At 38.7% G+C, this 21,171-nt stretch overlaps 1 protein-coding gene across 1 annotated transcript; it reads right to left on the minus strand.

Moving 5' to 3' along the window:
- Nucleotides 1–3,753: 3,753 nt before the first annotated feature.
- On the minus strand, nt 3,754–8,048 carry LOC144650318 (uncharacterized). The gene is made up of 4 exons (XM_078509966.1): nt 7,450–8,048; nt 6,383–6,575; nt 5,602–5,851; nt 3,754–5,313 (listed from the first exon to the last, which is right to left on the minus strand). Exons 1-4 carry the CDS (start codon nt 7,873–7,875, stop codon nt 4,947–4,949), a joined length of 1,236 nt encoding a protein of 411 aa, XP_078366092.1. The 5' UTR covers nt 7,876–8,048; the 3' UTR covers nt 3,754–4,946.
- Nucleotides 8,049–21,171: the final 13,123 nt, after the last annotated feature.

A 21,171-nucleotide genomic window follows, 5' to 3' on the forward strand; every position in this document is an offset into this window, starting at 1 on the left:
CAGAGAAACCCAACGACCAGAAGTCCAAGCCACTCAAATTTGATTTTGAAGTACCTGTGGAAAAGGCATCCAAGTTGTTTGCCGGACAACTACGTGCAAGTTTTGAAGAAACTTGAATCTACCAAGCGACGCCTAATGAAACAGCCAGATCATGCTAACAGCTACGATATGCAGATTAAAGAAATGGAAGAAATGGAGTTTTCAAGAAAGCTGACCGAGCAAGAGAAAAAGGAGTGGAAAGGACCTGTTCACTATGTCGCCCATCATGCTGTTCTGTGTCCAGAAAAGAAAAGTACACCAATCAGAATTGTGTTCAACAGCTCTGCATCATTCAAAGGCCACACCCTTAATTATTTTTCGTTCAAGTACCCCGATCTGCTTAAAACTTGTTTGGTGTCATGTTATGATTTAGAGAGAATGCAGTTGCTGTTTGTGGTGATATCACGAAAACGAATAGAAATCTTGATCTCTAAATTAATCTGGTAGTATTTTTTCCCTTAAGTTATCACCAATTTTGTAACAGTGAATGAGGAACGCGGTTAAGGGAAATGCTAAATGCCAGTGAAAAATGTACTGTTAAAATTTTTGGCTGTGTTAGCTGTTGGAGTGACTTCGCAGTATTTAGTTGTAGCACTGTATAAAGTAAGGTGCAATAAACGCTGCGCTGACAACTTCAACAACAAACTCTTTTGGTGTTCTTTTGCATTGTTGGTTACATTGTACATGTTACTACAGCAGTTTGGTCATGTTATTAAATTATGAGAATGGCAAAAACTGAGAAGTGGATCATGGAGATGCAGGACGTGGATTACGAGTTAGTATACAAACCAGGGAAAGATGAGGCAGACCCCTTAGACTCCCTCTCCAGACATCCTCTGCCTGAGAAAGGAGATGACAAAACTGAGAAGATAATAGATGGAACGTGAATGCAGAGCACGCCCTAGTTGTTACATATCTCCTCTTTCACTCCCTGACCAAGCCAATCTTTGAGTGGTTTCTGTAGGTGATATGGTACAGGGCGTGGTTTCTGGACGTGGGATTCAAGACGTGTGGAGGAACGGATACTACACTCCTCTTACCCTGAATGGGATGCTAGTCCATAAAATTATGCATATGACTTACAGTATATGATTGTTCAAATTTGAATTTACAGATCGCAAACAAAAAGTGAACAGTGGAAAAGAAAACGTAAGTGCATTTACCTTAGTGCATTGTGGAACTCATAATTTGATGTATTATATAAATAATCATTTAATCAGAACTTAAAACATCCTTTAATTTCTGGCCTTCATTTTTTGGAAGCCACACCCCCTCAAGATGAGCTTTTTGCACAACTCTGTTTCATTGAATAAATCGACCTTCAAGTATTTCTCATAATGGCCATATATGGCTAGTCACATCAATAATTTTTTATATTTCACAAAATCTCAATTGATGTCTTTATTGGTATCAATTATCCTTGGTTCCACATCGGAGAAACCAAAGTAAAGGATGATCTAGTGGCTTGAAAGAGCCCCCTTGGTTGGGTCATTTTCGGATCAAATTCAGAAGCCAAACAAGTCCAAATAATAGCCAAATAATTTTGTTTCACAGAACACTGTAAATTTCAAATCACAACACCACAAAACCCCATGTCCCCCTCATTTCTTGCTTAATATTTTTTATAAGTCATAATTTTTCTTTCTGACTTTTAAAAATAAAATGATTAAAATCTGTCACCATTGGTGCCTTTCCTCTTCAGTTTCTGGGATAGTGAACACAAATATGTACATACATAAAATTGCCCCATGGACCTGTATGGTGGCCTAGGCGTGCCACAGAAGAATTGTACATTATTTTAAGACTTCTTTAATGATTTTCTAATTTGATTCAATGTGTTGCATATTTTATTGTCTATTTATTATTATTTTTGTTATATATTGTTTGCTTTTCAGTTTTTGATATAGTTTTGTTTTGTAAATTATTGTTATTCGATTTCAGTATTAATTGCTTTTCAGTTTTTGATATAGTTTTGTTTTGTAAATTATTGTTATTCAATTTCAGTTTCAATTCAATTTCAGTTCAAAACGAGTTTTATTTTGTTTTATTTCGTCTCAGTTTTGTTTTTCAAAAGAAAACTGAACTGCATCATGGCCTATGAGTGCCATAGCCCACAATGCAACGGTTGCATTCTTGTCACGCCATCGGCTTGAAAGAACCTGGAAGCTTGGTTCTGTTTACAATCGCACGTGGTTCTGACCGGCAAAATGTCAAAAAGAGGAAGGCGAACCAACGACGAATTCCGTGCATTTAAGGCGAAAATCGCTAAAAAGAGAATGGGGAAGGACGAATCGACAGGCAGTGGCGATATGGATTACATAACAGTGCAACGGCTCTCTTCGAATGTTGAGGGACGATATCAAAAATATGCCAGGATCGGCGCGCTAACCATGGTTCCCCTTGGATGTGAACCAACGATTTCAAACATAAAGGAGGCGTGTAAGCGCTTCTTTAAAGCTGAGCACATGGAATGTGATATTTTAGCCGGCGAGAGGGGACCCTCGTGGACAGAAAGTAGCCAGATCACTAACTGGAAGGCTATCCACGTGCGTTTCATCGAGAAAAGTGATGGTGAAAGCGAAATGTCCGAGCTCGAGTCGGTAAGGGAAACAAAATCACAACTAACTCCAGAAAAGCCTGCCCGGCCGATGGCAACGAAAGCTGCGGCGTCTGTACCCCTTAGTGCCATGCTGAAGGTCGGCAAGCTTATCCAACCGACAGCAGACATTGTTTCGGTGCAACTCGAAGAGTTTGACCTGGGCGAGAAATCATGGCGTCAGCCCTGCGAAGCAAAGTTTTCTTTGTCGAAGCAAAAATTTGCCAGTGGCGCGTTTAGAGATGCATACCATGCTACCGCTCTTTCTGAGCTCAGTCCTGGCAAATACGTGCTCAAAAAGTTTAAAGAAGATCAAGTACAAGAGATCGAAAGGTTATTTACTTCGATGGAAACCCACACCAGAAAAGTGGTCCAGATGAACGCGCTTGCAAGGAACTTTGCATTACGGCTTGCTGCAGAAGCCCCAGTTGAGTATGGGTCCACCCTTCGTTACACCAAAGTTTACTTTGGAAAGCTTTATGGCCAATGTGTTACAGTAGAGCCCTATATCGAGGGCGCGTTTGAGAAGCATGTGAATAACACTGGAGAAGTGTGTGGCGACGGTGGCGAGGTAAGCTGCAAGGCGGAGACATTTTCGCATTATACCTATTGTAAATCAGGAAAGCAGCTCATGGTCGTCGACATTCAAGGGGTCGATTATACCCTATTTGATCCGGAAATAGCAACTTCTGAACTTCTGGACAATGCAGACCAATCCATCTTTTTCTGTTGCGGAAACCTCTCATCACAGGCCATAGAAAAATTCAAGACCGAGCACATATGCAACAAGTTCTGTGATCTACTTAAACTAGACAAATTGTGAAAACAGTAAGTAACTGAAGTACTGATTATGCTGTTGCGAACTGTCTATCTTTTATACAAGTATTTTTTAATGTGCTTTGTAAGTGAACTGTGCATGCAAAGAAAATATTGTTTTCACACATTGCCTATTTTTCGGAAAAGGCCATAAGTTTTTCTATTTGGTGTTGAGTTATTGTTTTCCTTTCGAGATTTAAATTGTTACGTATAAAAGAACTGTTAGGTATATATATACACAGGCTGGAATTTTTTTGATGTACCTACAAGTTAAAAGAAAGGAAGGACTTGTAGACTTGTAGTAAAAATCAAATCTCAGCTTTTAATTGTTATAGCTTGTTAATGCGTTACATGTTAGAGTTTATAGTTTATAGTTATGATAATTTAACAAGCAATATACCTGATTGCATGGCCAGTTATAAGACATGTCAAAAACTGTCAAGATAATGTTAGCCTACAGCTTGGTTAAAGGACACTAAACATCATCCAGATAATTTTGAATAAGCCACTTTTGTAAGTATATTGCATGTAATAAAAAAGGTTATATAGGAGTTATGAAAGAAGCCTGATTGAATGATCTGATTTTTTTTTACCATATCTTCATCCTTGTCATGCATGAGGATGTAGGTTTACAAATAAGCAATGTTTCCTGAAAAAGAACTATTACTGAGCAGTTGGGTTATTTTTCGATGCCAAAAAAAAAAAAAACAACAGACAATTCTTATACAATGTGCAAGTCATGAAATGCTGGTCTGTTGAACAACCTAAGATGACAAAAGTAGAGTTCAAGCAAGTTCTAGAGTCTTTGTTATGAAAATCTTCCTCAACTTCAACAGAATTTGATGTGAAAATGGATTAGTAACCATGAAAACAATTATATAACCTGCCACAGGTACCATACACCTGAGTGCTAGCTTGGTTGGAAGTGATCAGCTACAATAGGTTAATTGTTACTGGGCCTTATCTTGAACTCAAGACAGCAATTTCAAAATACATGTTTATTGACATGCGATTTTAAAAAGAGGTATGTTATTGATATCTGGCAAATGTTGCTGACACTCTCTTTGTTCACTTGGATTCAAAAAATCATCAGTCTTCAAGGACATGGGATAGTTCAGCAACTTCAAGAATTACTGAATATAATTGTCAGTGTATATGATGGGGTTTTAATATAACATTTACTAATTCCAGCATTGTTTATTTCCTTATACACTATTTCCATTGATGTCTTAACAATTCCCTGTCACTGCATGAGGTCATATAAGTTACCAGTAGGTACTTTGAACGTTTACCTGTATATTTAGCACTAGCCATCATAGCAAGCTCAAAGGGGAGGGGGAGGGAGGAAAATACCCCTTTTCCCCTCCCCTTTAGGGCAGCTATACAGGCTAATTTAACACAGACCTTCTATGAACTCTCCAACTGATGTGGGATTACATCATATTATCAAACCAATTTAAAATTATGGACATTTTGACCAATTCATATAGCAGTTTTAAAATGCATTTTTATTGATATGAGATCGTAGAAAAAGGTAAGCAACCTTTGCATCTTCTGGATCTATGTCATTGGCATCTGGTACATGTCGCTGACACTCTTGTCGGACGGATGGCTTTAGATAATCATCATTTTCCTCAAGAACTTTAGAAAACTCAGCAACTTCAAGTAACTGTTCTTCTGTGACCTTGATGCCACATTTTTGTCCACCATATTGTTCAGGGAAGTGGTAAATATGCTCAGGCACTCCTGATGGAAGTTCTTTTCCCCTCTGCTTCCTGCTCCTGTGGTTATTCCACACACACTTTCTGAAAACATCGAGCTCCTTTTGAATGACAGGGATATAGACATATGCTAGAAGGTCCCTAAGGGTAGATGTAAAGTATACAAACAGTTACAAAAAATACAAGTTTGGCCTCCAGTACTCCCAAAATCAAAAGGAAACCTCAGTTTCAAGAATTTGAAGGTACCAAAGACTGCTTGTTTCAAAGGCTAGTGAAACCTCTGGAATCCTTTCATGCATTACTATTTCCTATTTGGCATGGAAGCTTACTTCTAATTGGTTACTAGGTTTTCACACCTTTATGAAATTCTCTTTAGTACCATGTTAGATTTGTAAGTAAGTTCACTATGAAATACATACATGTACATACCTGTCTGTTTGATCACTAGCATCATATTCACCACATTCTACTAATGATTTTAGCTGATCTTTAAAATATCTCTCCATTCTTTCCAAAAGCTCCCGCCACCACCTTTCTATTTTATTTTGGGTTGAGGGCCCATATAGTACCGCATCTGTAGATTTCTCTAAATCGCCTTGTTTTTCTCTAAGAAAGCAATGGATTGTTGCCATAACATCAGTTTCGGTACCCCTGTCTATCCGTAATGTCTCGGGCAGAACTGCAGGAAAATGTACATGAACAGTAAATAAAAGAACATTAACAATGTAGTATTACTCTAAACTCAATTATTCCTGCAAATTGGGCGAACCTCTCCCCCCCCCCCAACCCAAACAATGTTGAAAAACAAAGGTAAAGATTTGTTTGTGTACTAATATGCATTCCACTGTCAAAACGCGACACTGCTTAGGGGGAGGGGGACAGATTAGTTCACTAGCATAATTTTTGCACTTGGGGGAAGCATTTTCAAGACCTTGTTCACAGTTTTTCACTACATGGAACTCACTGGCAGTAAATGACATGTTCTAAAAAACACATTCTTATAACTGGTAAAATTTTCATTCAACTTTCAAGCACACAAAGGATTAATATAGATCTATAGAATACTATTTTATGTGTTTGCATTTTGTTCACTGTTATTTGAAACTAATATTCCAGGTTTCTGATAAACATCATGACACCAAATTGAATTTTTAGAGGGTTGACAAGTTTAACTGAGACATGATTTGCCTTCTACAATGTTGCCCCTTACCTCTAGATTCAAACAGATATTCAAAATAGAACCTTCCTATAACCTTGGGGTTGTTGTTTGAGGTCCACACTCGCAGGAAATTAACTCTTCCACTGTAGGTATCTAATCCTCCGTAAATACACAAAGGAAACATTGACTTTTGGTACCCACAAAGTTTATCATGTCCATCACATGACATAGTACAGTCAGGTCCCTATTATTGAAAAAAGCACACAGCAAATATGTTAAGAAAATTGCTCCTTTAATTTTTTGGTCTCTTAGGGACCAGTCAAAAAGTACAGGGTGGGGAGGTGGGCTATGAATTATTTGAACAAAATAGGGGTGGCCCACCCCTGGAGTGACACAGAAAAACCTAGTGGCCCACCCACCAACCAACATCAGTAAATAAATGTAGATATGTTTACAGGAAACACTGGCTTATCATTTTAGTCAGAATCTCCAGAAACATTTCGAGATCAAAGTTTGGATCATAACAGTGTTAGAGTCCTTGAAATGAATTTTAGGGCATTATGGTACAATTTTTGTTGCAGATATATTCTCTGCAGTTTAAAAGGACACTAATAGTTGGTGGTTTTGATGTCTGTACAAAGCAAAGTCAGGAGCCCATGCAAAGTAGAGGGGTTCGGGGCCTGGATGGTCCCCGGGAAAATTTAGATTTTCTAGAAACTCCTAAATACTATTTTAGGCATTCAGGTGGAATTATTTTAACCATTGTAGATGTAGTCTCTGCAGTTTAAAGGGATAACAATAGGTGGTGGTTTTGAGTTAATAATGATTGTACATGACAAAGTAGGGGGTTTGGAGGATGTTCCCCAGGAAAATTTAGATTTTTAGCACCTCAGAAATGCTGCTTTAGGCATCCTGATTGAATATGTTTGCACTGTTATAGATGCTGTTAAATGAATAATTTATTTTGACCATGACCCACCCCTAATGCGGTCGTTAATTTTCCAGACCCACCTTTTTTGTAATGTGGAAAAATAGTGGCCCACCCCCAATTTTTCATAGCCCCCCCCCCCCCACCTGTAAATAATAGGTTGCACGATATGAAACTAATGGCAACTTACACCTGTGACAAATGCATTCAATCGTTGTGGTCTATTTGATTGCCCCACTCCGCCTCTTGATTTGAGTCCATCCGGGTCAGCTTCTCCCATCGCCGCGTACACCAAATCACGAGGAACATTTAGACCATGAACCTCACGCACCTTCTGTTGCATTGCTCGGTAACCTAAAAGCATACCAGGACCTTGCAACTCCTTTTTAACAGCTTCTTGCACATCGCTAACTTCTACTCCATAGTCTGTGTACTTGAGGTCAAAATACTGGAGCCTTCTACAAAGGCTTCTTAAACTCCACGCGTACATTGGATAGTCTAAACTTACAAAATCTAGAATTTCATTTCTTCTCAGATTCCTGCGAACATACTTCTCCAGATCTTGTCTTAAAGCATCGTCATTCTGCCATTCGGCGTTCCTAATACGCTCAGCCATTTTGAATTACGCGCGATGCCTTTTGGGGAAGCACCTCAACATGCGTGCTTGGCATTGTGGGCTATGGCACTCATAGGCCATGATGCAGTTCAGTTTTCTTTTGAAAAACAAAACTGAGACGAAATAAAACAAAATAAAACTCGTTTTGAACTGAAATTGAATAACAATAATTTACAAAACAAAACTATATCAAAAACTGAAAAGCAATTAATACTGAAATCGAATAACAATAATTTACAAAACAAAACTATATCAAAAACTGAAAAGCAAACAATATATAACAAAAATAATAATAAATAGACAATAAAATATGCAACACATTGAATCAAATTAGAAAATCATTAAAGAAGTCTTAAAATAATGTACAATTCTTCTGTGGCACACCTAGGCCACCATAGACCTGGCAGTAGAGCTGCACCATTAACAGTCTGTCTTTCCAACAAATGCACCATTTTTTTAATGATCTACTTTTTTATAGTGGAAGAACATACTACAATTTTCAATACACAATTAGAACTCGAAAACTGTATAGCCATAAACGAACAATATTCTTGTTGCAAGGTCTGAAAATTTTATAAGCGAAGCTTTCGACTGTATCGCACAGTGGAAAGCTTCGCTTAAAACTTTCCGACCTTGCAACAAGAATATTGTTCATTTATTTTAACACCAAGGTCAAGAAATGAGCGTACATAGTCATGTATAGCCATAGGTTATACTCTACAGTTTTTGACATTTCATGTTGTCATTTCCAAAGTCGACACACCTTATCTGATGGTTTGACATATACCGTATTTTCTCGATTAAACGCCGGACCCCGATTAAACGCCGGCCTCGTATAAACGCCGGGTCAAAATTGCTAGTTTTTAAATAAACGCCGGGGGCGTTTGTTCAAGGTCCCGGCGTTAATTTGAGGTCAAGTTAACAAGTAAATATATTCTGTTTGTCACAAATCGTGATGGCAACACAAACTATTCAATCCGTAATAATGCACCTTTGGAAAATAATCACCTTTGGATGCCCAGGGACAGTTTTACGGGGCAGAACGAAGAAAAAAATTGCCCCGCTTTGACAAACTGCCCCTTGGTCTCGAAGATCGGTAACAATAAATCAATCTGAAAAATTGGCAGAAAAATGCAGTTCGTTAATTAACGCCGGGCGTTAATTAACGCCGGGCCCCGATTAAACGCCGGGTTCACCAAGCCAAGTTTTTAATAAACGCCGGGGGCGTTTAATTGAGAAAATACGGTAATATGCAATGATATTTTGTCCTCTCAGTTGGGGTCCATATTCCATAAATTTGTCCGTCTGTATTTTGCCCTGTTCTAGTGTCATAAATATATCTTACTAGTATAGGTAATGCATGAGTAGTTACAATAATGGCACTATAATGATTATTAAATAACTTAGTTGCATTTATATCTATATTCCTAGGACCTTTGTCATTATCAAATGTACTGTCTGAAGAGAAGTTTGGAATTTCCAGCCGACTGTCCATCCGTTGCAATTTCTGTAACAAGACAAATTTTGTTTCTACCAGTGAACAGCACAAATCAGGCATGCGTGGACCAGAAGCATATGATGCAAACACAAGAGTTGCTTAGCTTGTTAATGGAATTGGCTTTTCCCATGCTAACACGATTTGACCTCCCTGAACATTCCGAAAATGACAAAAAAACTCATAAAAGAAGAGAACGTGAAGTTGGTAAGGTGGCAGAATTGGTAGCAAGATGATCATGTGAGGCCATGCTTCATGAAGAATGTGTAATGGCTTAGGAAGCAGGTGTTGTTGAAGACGGTCTCCTCCCAATTTCAGTTTCCTATGACATGGGGTGGTCCAAAAGGGGGCGAGCACATAATTCTCTCAATGGCCATGGGGCTGTCATGGGCACACTTACTGGCAAGGTGCTAGACTTCAGCACCAAAAACAAGTATTGTAGAACGTACCAATCAGCAAAAGAACTTGGTTGTAACCCTTATCAACATGACTGCAGGTTAAACCATATATCTTCATCAAAGTCAATGGAACCTGCAAGTGCTGTCGAGCTGTTTAAGAGAGCACCAGGTTATGAAAAAAAAAACCTGTAAAATACTCTGTTTTCATAGGAGATGATGACTGCACAACCATTTCAAGAATTTGGGAAGAAGTTCGTTATGAAGTTGAAAAATAGTCCGACACTGTTTATGCAAAGAGAACTCTGTTAAATTACTTGTATAAATTAAAATCAGAGAAATCATTTCCTGCTAACGAATCAACATTATCAGGTAAAGTTTTTGAATACCTTGGAAAAAGGTTCAGTCACTGTATTACACAAAACAGTCAAGAAGGAATTAAACTTATTGTCCCAAATGCCTTTGAGGATCACTACAACTGCAAACAACTATGGTGTGGTTATAAAAAGGATAACATCAACATAGAAACGAGGTTGACTAGTTTTTTTTTTAAATTTTAAATTGAGGTTAAGGTTAGAGTAAGGCTTATGACTAGTGTTAGGGTTAGCAGTAGGGTAAGGTTAGGACTGAAGTTAGGGATTGGAATGGGGTTTAAATTTAGGGATTTGGATTGAATTTACTGTCCTTGTTAACAGTAATAACTTTTGTGTGCTTGATTAAAATCACAATGATCGACAATTCTTTCATTTGGCCTAAACCTGGTTTTAGTTGGGAAGTGTAATCGTTGTTGCTTTAAGTTTTTTCAACATAATTTGTGAGGTACATTGATCAGAAATTTTAACCTTTAGTTTTCTCCTGATTTCACAGTTTGACTGCGCCGCTGTGCAATACAGCACAATCCCTAAAAAAAAACTGGGATTAAAGCTGGGTGATGCATTCGCCTTGAAAGCTTTTGGAGAGACGAGAATGTCACAAGATAAAAAAAAAAACAAGAAAACAAAGAGGAAAGGAAGAGAAAGTTACTAGATATCTTACAACAGAAAGCTGATTACTCTAAACCCAAGCGCACAAAATTAAGCTCTGGTAAGACCTTGGCAAAACCGAAAACACGGCGAATTCTACTAGGCATCATGAATTATGATGCGAAGGAAAAGAAATACACAAAGGTTTCATTGGTTAAAGAAGGTGGCACTAGAAAGGTAGACCTACCTTTGGACTTCAACAAAGAGGATGTAATCCGATACGCCGTCAAGCTCTTCCTTCCAGAGGTTGAATACAGGTTCCACTTCAGACGTCATTTACAAACTAGCAAACTTCAAGCAGGAACCAGTGTCCGACCTTGTAGATTCCAACAATACAGTGCATGCATTCACAATCCAGAAGTATTGTATTTGAAGTATTTGAAGAAATTTATTCCATCCTTGGATGCATCAGCACTTGGGACCTTCCAGAAGTACATCACAGGAAGCGACACTATGCCAGACTGCGTAACAGTTTCATTTACTTGGATGGTGTAGCCTGCAGACCCATTGCCCACACTTGTGGGCAAATATTGGTGTGGCCAAACACCTTCAAGTCGTTCAATAAGCTCTCTGAAGAATTCACCTCTCTGCTGCGAGACAAAGATGCATGGGCGTTTGATATAGTTTAAGGATGCTTAGAGAAGCCTATCCCTTTTTTGGTAGCGTTGATGAAAATAACAAATCACAAATTGTTATTATCATTCGATGCATTTTTCCTTCCTTTTCATTGGCTGAGAGCCCACCACGTGATCTACAAATAACTGGCTACAAATAATGGTCTGCTCAGGAGCATTGGCGTCTTGCAGTGATTTTGCTACAAATAATATTCTGCTCATGCGTAATTCTTCCCCCATGGTTTACTGCTCTTGAATGAAAATGGCAGATAGCTTCCCTAACCTGTCAGAAAGCGATTTGAAATTTTTAATTGATCAGAAAAGCAGCGAGAAACTAAAAAAGCAACAAAAGTTGCCCACAGTGTTTTACGTGAATATCTCAAAGAAAGAGGAATAGAAGAGGAGCCTCTCTTGTCGTCAAAGAAGGAATTGGCAGTTGTACTGCGGAAATTTTACGCGGAGGTGAGGAAAAAGAATGGCAACCTTTGCTCTAAATCTTCACTCGTGAGGATTTGCCTCGGCCTTCAGCGCTATTTTAGCACGTACAAGATGGATATCATCAAAGACCCTGAGTTTTTGGAAGCCAACGCAGTTTATCAAGTGGAAATTTCTGAGATTAAACTGGAAGGAAAAGCTCAAACACAGCACAAACCACCGATAAACAAAGAAATCATCAAGAAACTGTACGAAAGTGGACTGTGCAGTTTAACTCAGCTGGAGACACTCCAGAACAAAGTTCAACGTTCTTTGAAGTTATGATTTCTTCTGTAGAAGAGGAAGACAGAACTTGAGAGAATTGAAAAGGAAGATTTCTCCATCCATACTGATTCGTCTGGTGTAACATGTATGCAAAGTTAGGGATGAATTGACCAAAAATCAGCGAGAAAACGACAAAGCCCAGGAATCACAAACAATGTTTGAAACTGGCGGGCCTTTGTGCACAGCTTTTTTTTTCTTTTTTTTTTTTCTGTCGTTTGGAAAGTATGTGTCTTGTCAAAGACCTAAGAAAGCAGTTGACCAAAGCAATGAAGTTTGGTACGACAATATGATCGTTGGCGAACGCACGCTTGGTGACAAGATGAAGAAGTTGTCTATCGCAGCGAAGCTTTCGTTTATGTACACAAATCACTCCATCAAAGCAACTGCGTTATCAATCCTTGACGAATGTGGATACGAAGCCCGGCACATCATGGCACTGTCTGGCCACAGGAGCGAAAGCAGTATTCGCAGTTATGCTTCACAAACGAGCCTGAGCACGAAGAGGAAGATGTCAGAAACATTGACAGAATCGTTGAACAACAAGAAGACCGCAACTGCCATTGTGCCGGCAACCTCCATGGTTAGACGGACAAGCGAGGAATGAAAGTGCAACTTCACAAGAGCCACTTCTAACAGCATCCCAAGAAGCGTATATTTGGAATTAACTCAGTGTCCAACAATCTAACACGCAGCAAACCGTTGATAACAACTTTTACAACTGCACTTTTAACTTTTGAAGAAACTTTTTGAGAGCAGGGAAAATTGATTTAAATAAGTACTTTTCCCCCCCATTTTGTTGTTTATTTAAGTCCCCGAAGAACTGTTAATGGTTGAATATATGAGAGAAGCCCGTTTCCCCCTGCCTGAAAATGCTTATGAAAAACAAATTTGGTGGTGGAATGATAAAACAGTTATTGAACTAGGTTATCGCAAAATAACGTTATTTGTCAGTGTCTCTCAGATCAATAATTTGCCGAAGCCAAATTGATCTGCTCGCCACTGACAAATCATGATATTTTGCTCAACCTCGTCTAACTGTTAATTATTTCGTGATATGGGATAATTTTCTTCTGAATGCCCCTGTTGCGAACACGTTTTGTTATGGCTTTAATTCGGATTTAAGGTACATACTGAGTTTTTTTTGCGTTGCAGTTTTTCATTCAAACACATCCATTGTAATACAGATTAATTAATATGACAAGTTAATATGACAGTTGTATAAGTATAGTATGATGCTTTGAGATTTGATGTAAATAATTCATATGGTGATTAATTGTTTTCAATTGTATTGCCACAGTGATTTTACTGGATGAACAAAGCGATATTTGTTATGGACGCATCCAGAATTCTTCCAGAGAGGTCATTTATTATGTACCATTTGAGCTCTGTGATAAAATGACTACATCCTTTTGTTTCGAAGCATGAAATCTAGTACAGGGATGTTACCAAGTGAGCTCAACAATTTCATGTATGGACCCATCCGGTATTCCCTTAGCCGGGGACACCTTTTAGACCCAGAGGAAGGTGTAATGTTTGCGCCAATGTTATTACATTTTGCGTTATTTTATTTTTGAATATTTTCTCTCGTATTTCTTGTAGTTTTATTCGTTATATTTTCTTATAGTCTATCCATATTTGTATTCTAGTGTATTTTTATATTTTATTGTAAATAGTTTTAGAGGGCCACTGGTTTGTTAGCATTTTTTATGCTATTTTAGTGCTACCCTCGTTAAAAAAGACTTTACGTACTCAATTTGTTACTGAACAGCAACCGTCGCCTCCATCATCATCTTCACAGCCAGTGAAACCATGTTGGTCAGCGTGCCAGCTAGTCAAAATAGGAAAGTCTACAAATTTGAGAGAGCGTGGTTAAAGGAATTCAGCCGCTGGTTAGAGTGGGATTCGGAAGAAGAATTGATGAGGTGTACATTTTGTGAAGCCTTTCCAAAGCATGCATCTTCATCTTTGGATAATGGCTGTAACAACTTTCACAGCACGAAATGGCAACTTTCTTATTCCGTAAAGCCACTGTAAATGTGCCATAAAAGCCATCTTTACGGAATTTTACGCACCTTTACCCCAGACGTAAAGTTGAACTATATACCGTCTTTATGGTATGCCATAAATCTCCGCAAGGGGCTACATTTATGCAACTTTACTTCGTAATAAAGGTGCATTTACCGATGTCGAAAAGCCCTGTAAAGCAATGTATAGGAGTCCTTTAAACTTTCTTTACAGGCACTGATATAGTCAGGTTTTCTTTGCTTTACAGGAATAATAGCCCCATAATTGCCATAAAGTAAAGGAAAATTGATCCTGTTTCGTCATATCTAAAAAAGAGGCCTCATGCAAAAGGCATGTTTTGTACTAAGTCTTCCCCAGATTTGCTTTTTCACCGTAACAATTTGTTTAAAATTCTCTTATATCCCAATATGTGGAGCATCGATCCAAAAGTATTGCTATAAAGAACACAGAAACAAACTAAGATTAGATGCTTTTTAGTAATCAAGCATAGACGGCTCAGATGTCAGTCTTGCATGCAAATTGTCATGTTTATGCCTACTTAATTCCCAAGCGAAAATATGTATAGAAAAGGAAACCAAAACAGAAAAGAATATGTTGAGACACAATTTATATTCAAGTAAACATTCCATTTGTCGTTAGAAGCAAAAAGCGTTCAATTTTCTTGAGTGCACGACATGCAGTAACTTAGTGAGTGTTGCTTGGTATTGATTTTTCTCCTTCAAACACAAATAAAAATGTTATTTAAATTTGGGAGGAAATCATCAATTAAATAATTCCTACAAAAAAAAGCAACACTTAAAGGAAGCATTTACCCGACCGTGGCTTTCTCAAAAGTCAAGAAAACTTTATTTGAAGTCAGCAGTTCGCTTTTCATTTTCGCTGTGTCTCTCTTCAGAAATCGAAGGATAATTGTCAATTACATTGTAATATGATCAGCTGCTCTCACATTTAACAGAGCTGCATAAACAAAATTATCTGCATGTTTTCTTATTTGTGCCATGCAGTTCTATGATCGACAGTTTTACATGCAAATGATTGAACGAAAGTTTAGATGTATAAGTGATAATTATTTTAGATGTACCTGTCTCATTTGAACCTTTTGGAACTGATGGCATAAAAATCAATAAATCATAATGTTGATTTTTGTAGGAAGATATGGAGGATGAGTTACAAGAAGAACCTGAGTTTTGGAAGACTTGCCTGATGACATATTAATAGACATTGACAACAAAGATCCCCTCCAGAGCCACATGAAAGTTTTTCTTTCACTAACAAGTTGACATTGCTGCAGTGGTTTGTTCTCTTCATTCTCTGGCAGGCCAATAATGTAAAATAAGCGACAATGGTCTTGAATGGCTTCTACGATTCATGTTCCAATTTTTACACTTACTTGGAGTCACATGTCAATGTGATTACCTTATGAGATTTTGTAGCATGTTTCCCACTTCTTTGTATGTTTTACGAAAACTTGATCGTGATGATTTTGTGAAATATGAGGTCTGCCCCAAATGTTTATCTCTGTATGATCGCGGGGACTGCACACAACGCTTTGGTGGAAGAATTTGAACCAAAAAGTAAACTAAAGGTTGTTTTTGTTGGAGAGCGAGCAGAAGTCATAATGCCAGGACTGTTAAAGATTCGTATCTGATTCCTCGAATAGCAGAAACATTGCAGGCTTTGAGTGGTGCCGAGTGGTTTTGCTCGCTGGCCTGTAGAGTGGCTATCTCCAGGTGAACATTGCTTCCAAGGACAAGGCTAAGACAGCAATGACCACGCCCTTCAGGTTGTTGAAATTCAATAGGATGCCATTTGGCATAACTAATGCGCCCGCGAACTTTCAAAGATTGATGGAGAGTTGCCTAGGTGACCTCAACTTCCGCACCTGCCTGATCTACCTTGATGATGTGATAGTCTTGCTAAAAGTTTCCCGGAAATGATTCAGCACCAAGAGAAGTCTTACAACGCCTGGGACAATGTGGTCTGAAATTTAAAACTTCCAAGGGTAAACTTGCTTAGGATCAGCTCCTTATTCTTAATTTTTAGTATAGTAGGTCCACATCAGCCCTTTGGCTGCCTTTTACCCAACGTACTTCACTAACGTATGTATGTATGTACTTTTTCAGTCTGAGCCGACATACCTTGGCCATGTTGTTAGTGCGGTCGGTGTTGAACCTGAAAAAAACCCACTGAAAAATTTGCAGCAACTCCAGACATTTCTGGTATTTGCAGGATACTATTGGTCGTTTGTGGAGAACTTTGCTAAGATAGCCTAGCCTCTGATCTGTCTTGTTGGGGGCTGACCACCAAGGGGACGCAAGACACCGCCCTTTCTCTGGACAGAGCATTGTCAAGAGGCCTTTGAATGCTTTATCACCTGCCTAACCTCACCCCCGATACTAGGCTATGCTGACTTTGGGTTACCTTTCACGATATATGTTGATGCAAGTAGCACAGGACTAGGTGCAGCCCTGTATCAAACTCTTAATGACATGCCCACCGTCATCGCCTATGGCAACAGAAAGCTGTCTCCTGCTGAAAGAAACTATTCAGCATCCCGCCGAGAATTCCTTGCATTGAACTGGGCTATTTCAGAAATTTTCCAGACTGCCTGTACACCTCCAAATTCCATGTGATAACCGACAGTAATCCCTTAACTTACTTGGTGACCTCTGCCAAAATGAGCCCGACTGACCACCGTTGGTTGTCTTCACTGGCTGTCTTTGACTTTGACATCTCCTATTACTGTTGCAAAGCCAATAGGGATGCCAACAGACTGTCTCGACAGCCTGACAACGAACAAGCAAGAATTTTCAAAGAGCCTTCTGATGGGCTAAGAACTAATGCAAAGACACCTGCTGGCAGGGTGAGCCGGAAATTCGAACAAGGTGCAGCTTATCCGGTTATATATATTTCCTTTCATGCTTACTTTTTGCACATCTTTATCAAGCAGGTAAATGGAGATCTTGAGGTAGAAAATGTCAATAAAAAGGTCTTGAAGTTTGTGACCTTACTTTGCTTTTAGTTCTATGTATATAAGGACAACACTTGAAACAAATAGTTATTTAATATTGAAAACGGGAAATGTATCATTGGATTGGAAGCAGAGAGGATCAGCTTCTGTATTTTACCCTGCATATAGAGGGACGAGTCATTCAATTACAGGTTAGAATAACCAGGTAGAGACACGACCTAACCGGACGAGTATGTAATTGATCAAAAGCAATCCAGTAAATACTAGTGATCATGATGTTATCATGATCCACACATTTTAAAACAAGGCAAAAGCTGCACATGAATGATGCACGCATTTTCTCTGTTTCTTTGTTTGATTGGTTTATTTTAGAAATGGTTTAGATTGTTTGCAATTAAGTGAGAACTGATCCAAAACTATTTTTTGGCCTCAGTGAGGAAGAAAAACAAATAGTTAAAAAGAAAAATACTCTGCAATTGATCACGACCCACAGGGGATATTTACGTTCATTGTCATTATTAACACTCCAACAACTCTCCCGGACATGGCCCATGGAAATCAGTTAGATAACCAAGGGCGCGATCCATTGGACCAAAATTTCCGGAAATTCCGGTACAAAATCGAATGGAACAGAAAGTTTCCGAAAACTCATTTCGAAAATTGTGGTCAACTTCTGGAGGTTGCCCTAAAATTCCGGAAAATCGGAATTCTCGGAAAATCCTGTTCCATTGGACAATTTCTGCTCAGGCCCAGTTTCCCCCAACCCGGAAATCGACAAAGTTCAACATGGACAACATGGCAGGCAACCCTGCTCAACAGTATATGTGCTCATATTGTTATCTTTTCGCAGACAGCTTATCTGCGTTGTTGGAGCACTACTGCCCAGCGAACGTTGGTAAGTAGTACGAAAATACGTGTACACCACGTATAATTGTCTTAAACGAATGTGATAAGAGCACATCTTGTGCATCCTGTTTCCCGCCATTTACGCTTGTGAATGTCACAAGGACAGATGTATGTGTTTCCAGTGAAAACGTCTACTTTTCGCATTCTTTACGTTTAAAAAAGCGCAGAGCTACGTTTCTGAGCTAAGTGAAATGAGTAGATGGCTTCAGAATTTATCAAGAGAGGAGTAATATCTGTGAGAGATTCGAACAGCACTTCACTAGCTTATTTACCAGCTGTAAGCTTAATTATTTTAATTTCAGCTTATCTCAAAGGGTGTGTGTAAATTAGGCTTTGAAAAGGTGTTTTAAACTGAAGATATAAGAACCTAATAATACTTAGCCTTAAGTTTAACTTAAAGCTTGTCTTCTTTAGACCTTGTTGAAGAAACACAGCAAAATCAAACACAGCAAGTTGTATTGCCTGGGGAGGCTGATGGTCGGCCCAATTTGCTTCAAAAGTGGGAAGACAAGTATATTCTTCTCCTAATTGAGAAGTATATTTAGTCAAAACACTTGTTGAAGAAACCCAGGGTCATGAAAAAAGAGGTTTTCGAAACCATTGCCAAACAGTTCAATGAGGAAGCAGATGTTCTAGTTGATGGGACTCAGTGCATGCGAAAATGGTCCAAGTTGGAAACCCAGTTTAAGAAGATAGAGGACAACAACAAGCAGACAGGACGTGCAAACAAGTCATGGAAATTCTATAACCATTTAGAACAGTGCATTGGTGATAGTCCCAGAGTGCATCCAGCATACACATTTGACACTGCCATGCCATCCACATCCTCAGCAAGTAGCAGTACTGATTCTGAGAAAAGTAGTGTGGTCCACTCAGACAGCAATGGCACTGATGATGATGAATGTGATGTTGATGATAGCATGGCAAAGGGCAAAAAGCCAAAAACACTTAAAAAGAGGCAACGTAAGAGAAAAAGCCACTCTTCTGCTTCTGAAATGCTAGCTTTTTTAGAATCATATACTGCCAAGAGGGAGAAAGTAGAGGAGGAAAAGTTGCAATTGATGCGAGAAACACAACAGAAAAAAGACAATTTTTTTACCCAATTTCTTGATATTCTAAAAAATAAGTAATGGGCTGCACATTCAAAGCCCAAGCTTAAGGCTATTTGTTGATATTTACATCTAAACAGTGGTATTTCCTCTGTGTTTTAGGTTTCAAATGTTTGGGCAACTGTCACGTTTTGCACACAACTGAGTTTGTTAAAAACTGCAAGAGTTTTGTTTTATTTTACTTTTTGTTGTTAGTTGTATTGCACTGGAAAAATAGAAAATGAATAAAAAGTTTATGTTGACAGGAAGGTAGGGTGTGTTACATGTAACTACATATATCTAGTCATATGACACATAATCATAATTTGTTGTCCAGAAAATATTCATACCCCTCCACAGAAGGTTTTTTGATCTGAATCCCCCCTCCCCTCTGGATTTTCCAGTCAAGCTCCATACTTTCCTTTAAAAATTTTAAAATAAAAATTAAAGGAGAGACCCCCAACCCCCAAGGAATTTCCAAATGACCTTCCTTGGGGTGGGTATGGATATCTTCTGGAACTGCACAATCAAATAAAGGCAGGCTTATTGGCAGGGTGGGCTTATACCAGTATAGCAGTGTAAATGGGAATAAACACAAGTCAATGTGTACATCTGCTGATCATAGACCTTTATTTAAATGTGGTGGCTCCTAAAGGAGCCGTTTGAATGATTTCCAGAGCTTCATGGACCACACACAACATTCATCAGGTGCGTTCTTTTTTGTTCCGCTCTTCCATCTGGGCATGGCACTTGATTATCATCACGATCATTGTCATCGTTCCCATCAAGCATGTACCCTGCGTCAAAATCATCATGTACCAAACAGAAATTGTGCAGGACACATGCAGCAATGATGATTTTTACTTCCAGTTCTAAATCCAAATGATCTAGAAAGAGAAGTCTCCTCCATCTTCCTTTCAAAAGTGCTATTGCCCTCTCTACTGTTTGTCTAATTGAGGAAAGGATCCTGTTGAACCTCTGTTGGCGTGCTGTCAGATGTCCATTGTCTCTGTAAGGTGTTATAAGCCACCTAGAAAAGAATATTGTACATCTTGTTGACTGTAGCTTTATTTTTTTTCTTTACATGTAAGTCACTCAGCAGTGAGATTTTTCTCAACTGGAACTGTTAAACAGTTCCCTAAAATGTCCAAGAAGTTTAAAAAAGTATAACATTTTGATTGTGATCAGCATCCAATTTCTCTAGAGTTACTGATATACCTGAATTGAGAACTGTTCACTAGCACTATGAGAAGTGCATAATGAAAAGACTACCAATATTAAAAGGAATTTCCCAGTACGAAATTAAATACCTTAATAATGGATATCCACCATCCCCCAGTAGATGAGTGTCACCAAGAAACTTGTTTGCAGATGTGTGCCACAGCCCTGAATTTCGAAGGACACGTGAGTCATGAACTGACCCAGGCCAGCCAGCAAGAACATCTGTGAATACCATGTTGTTGTCACATACAAGCTGAAGAAAAATTGAATTTTTGTGGCTTATAATTCTACATGGGTTAATTCCTACGATAACAACTCTGAACGTGTAACAACTAGAATCACCTGAACATTCATCGAGTGGTATTTCTTCCTGTTGATATAGGCTTCCGGTTCGTGTTCAGGTGCACGGATCCGAATATGAGTCCCATCGATCAAACCGATTATACCGGGGAATCCCCCATCGTCTTCAAATGATGTTTTGATTTCATTTGCTTCATTTCCTTTAAATTTTGAATAACAAGAATAGTTTATAACAACATATATATTATTTATATTGTAAATATAGTAATTTGTGCCAGTTTATAAATGTTATGTGAGCGCCACAACTCACCATTCGGCCATCTGATGTATTGACCTGAGAGGGAAACAGTAGCGTTCACGACTCTGCGAAAAACCCTGTTGACACTGCTGACTGTGATGTCAAATCGATCAGCCACGGCCCGTGCGGGTTCTTGGTTCGCAATCCTCCATAAAAAAACTAAAACCTGCTTTTGGGGTGCAATGACTTCTCGGCCACTCGG

The sequence above is a fragment of the Oculina patagonica genome, chromosome 4 (assembly GCF_052425735.1).
Source record: "Oculina patagonica isolate OP01 chromosome 4, crgOcupat, whole genome shotgun sequence".
NCBI classification, from domain to species: domain Eukaryota; kingdom Metazoa; phylum Cnidaria; class Anthozoa; order Scleractinia; family Oculinidae; genus Oculina; species Oculina patagonica.

Coding starts and splice junctions, on each gene's coding strand:
- LOC144650318 (XM_078509966.1), bottom strand. CDS start 7,875: ATGGCTGAGCGTATTAGGAACGCCGAATGGCAGAATGACGATGCTTTA. Junction 6,576..7,449: donor TGAATGCATTTGTCACAGGT/GTAAGTTGCCAT, acceptor TTTCAATAATAG/GGACCTGACTGTACTATGTC. Junction 5,852..6,382: donor ATATCTGTTTGAATCTAGAG/GTAAGGGGCAAC, acceptor ATTTTCCTGCAG/TTCTGCCCGAGACATTACGG.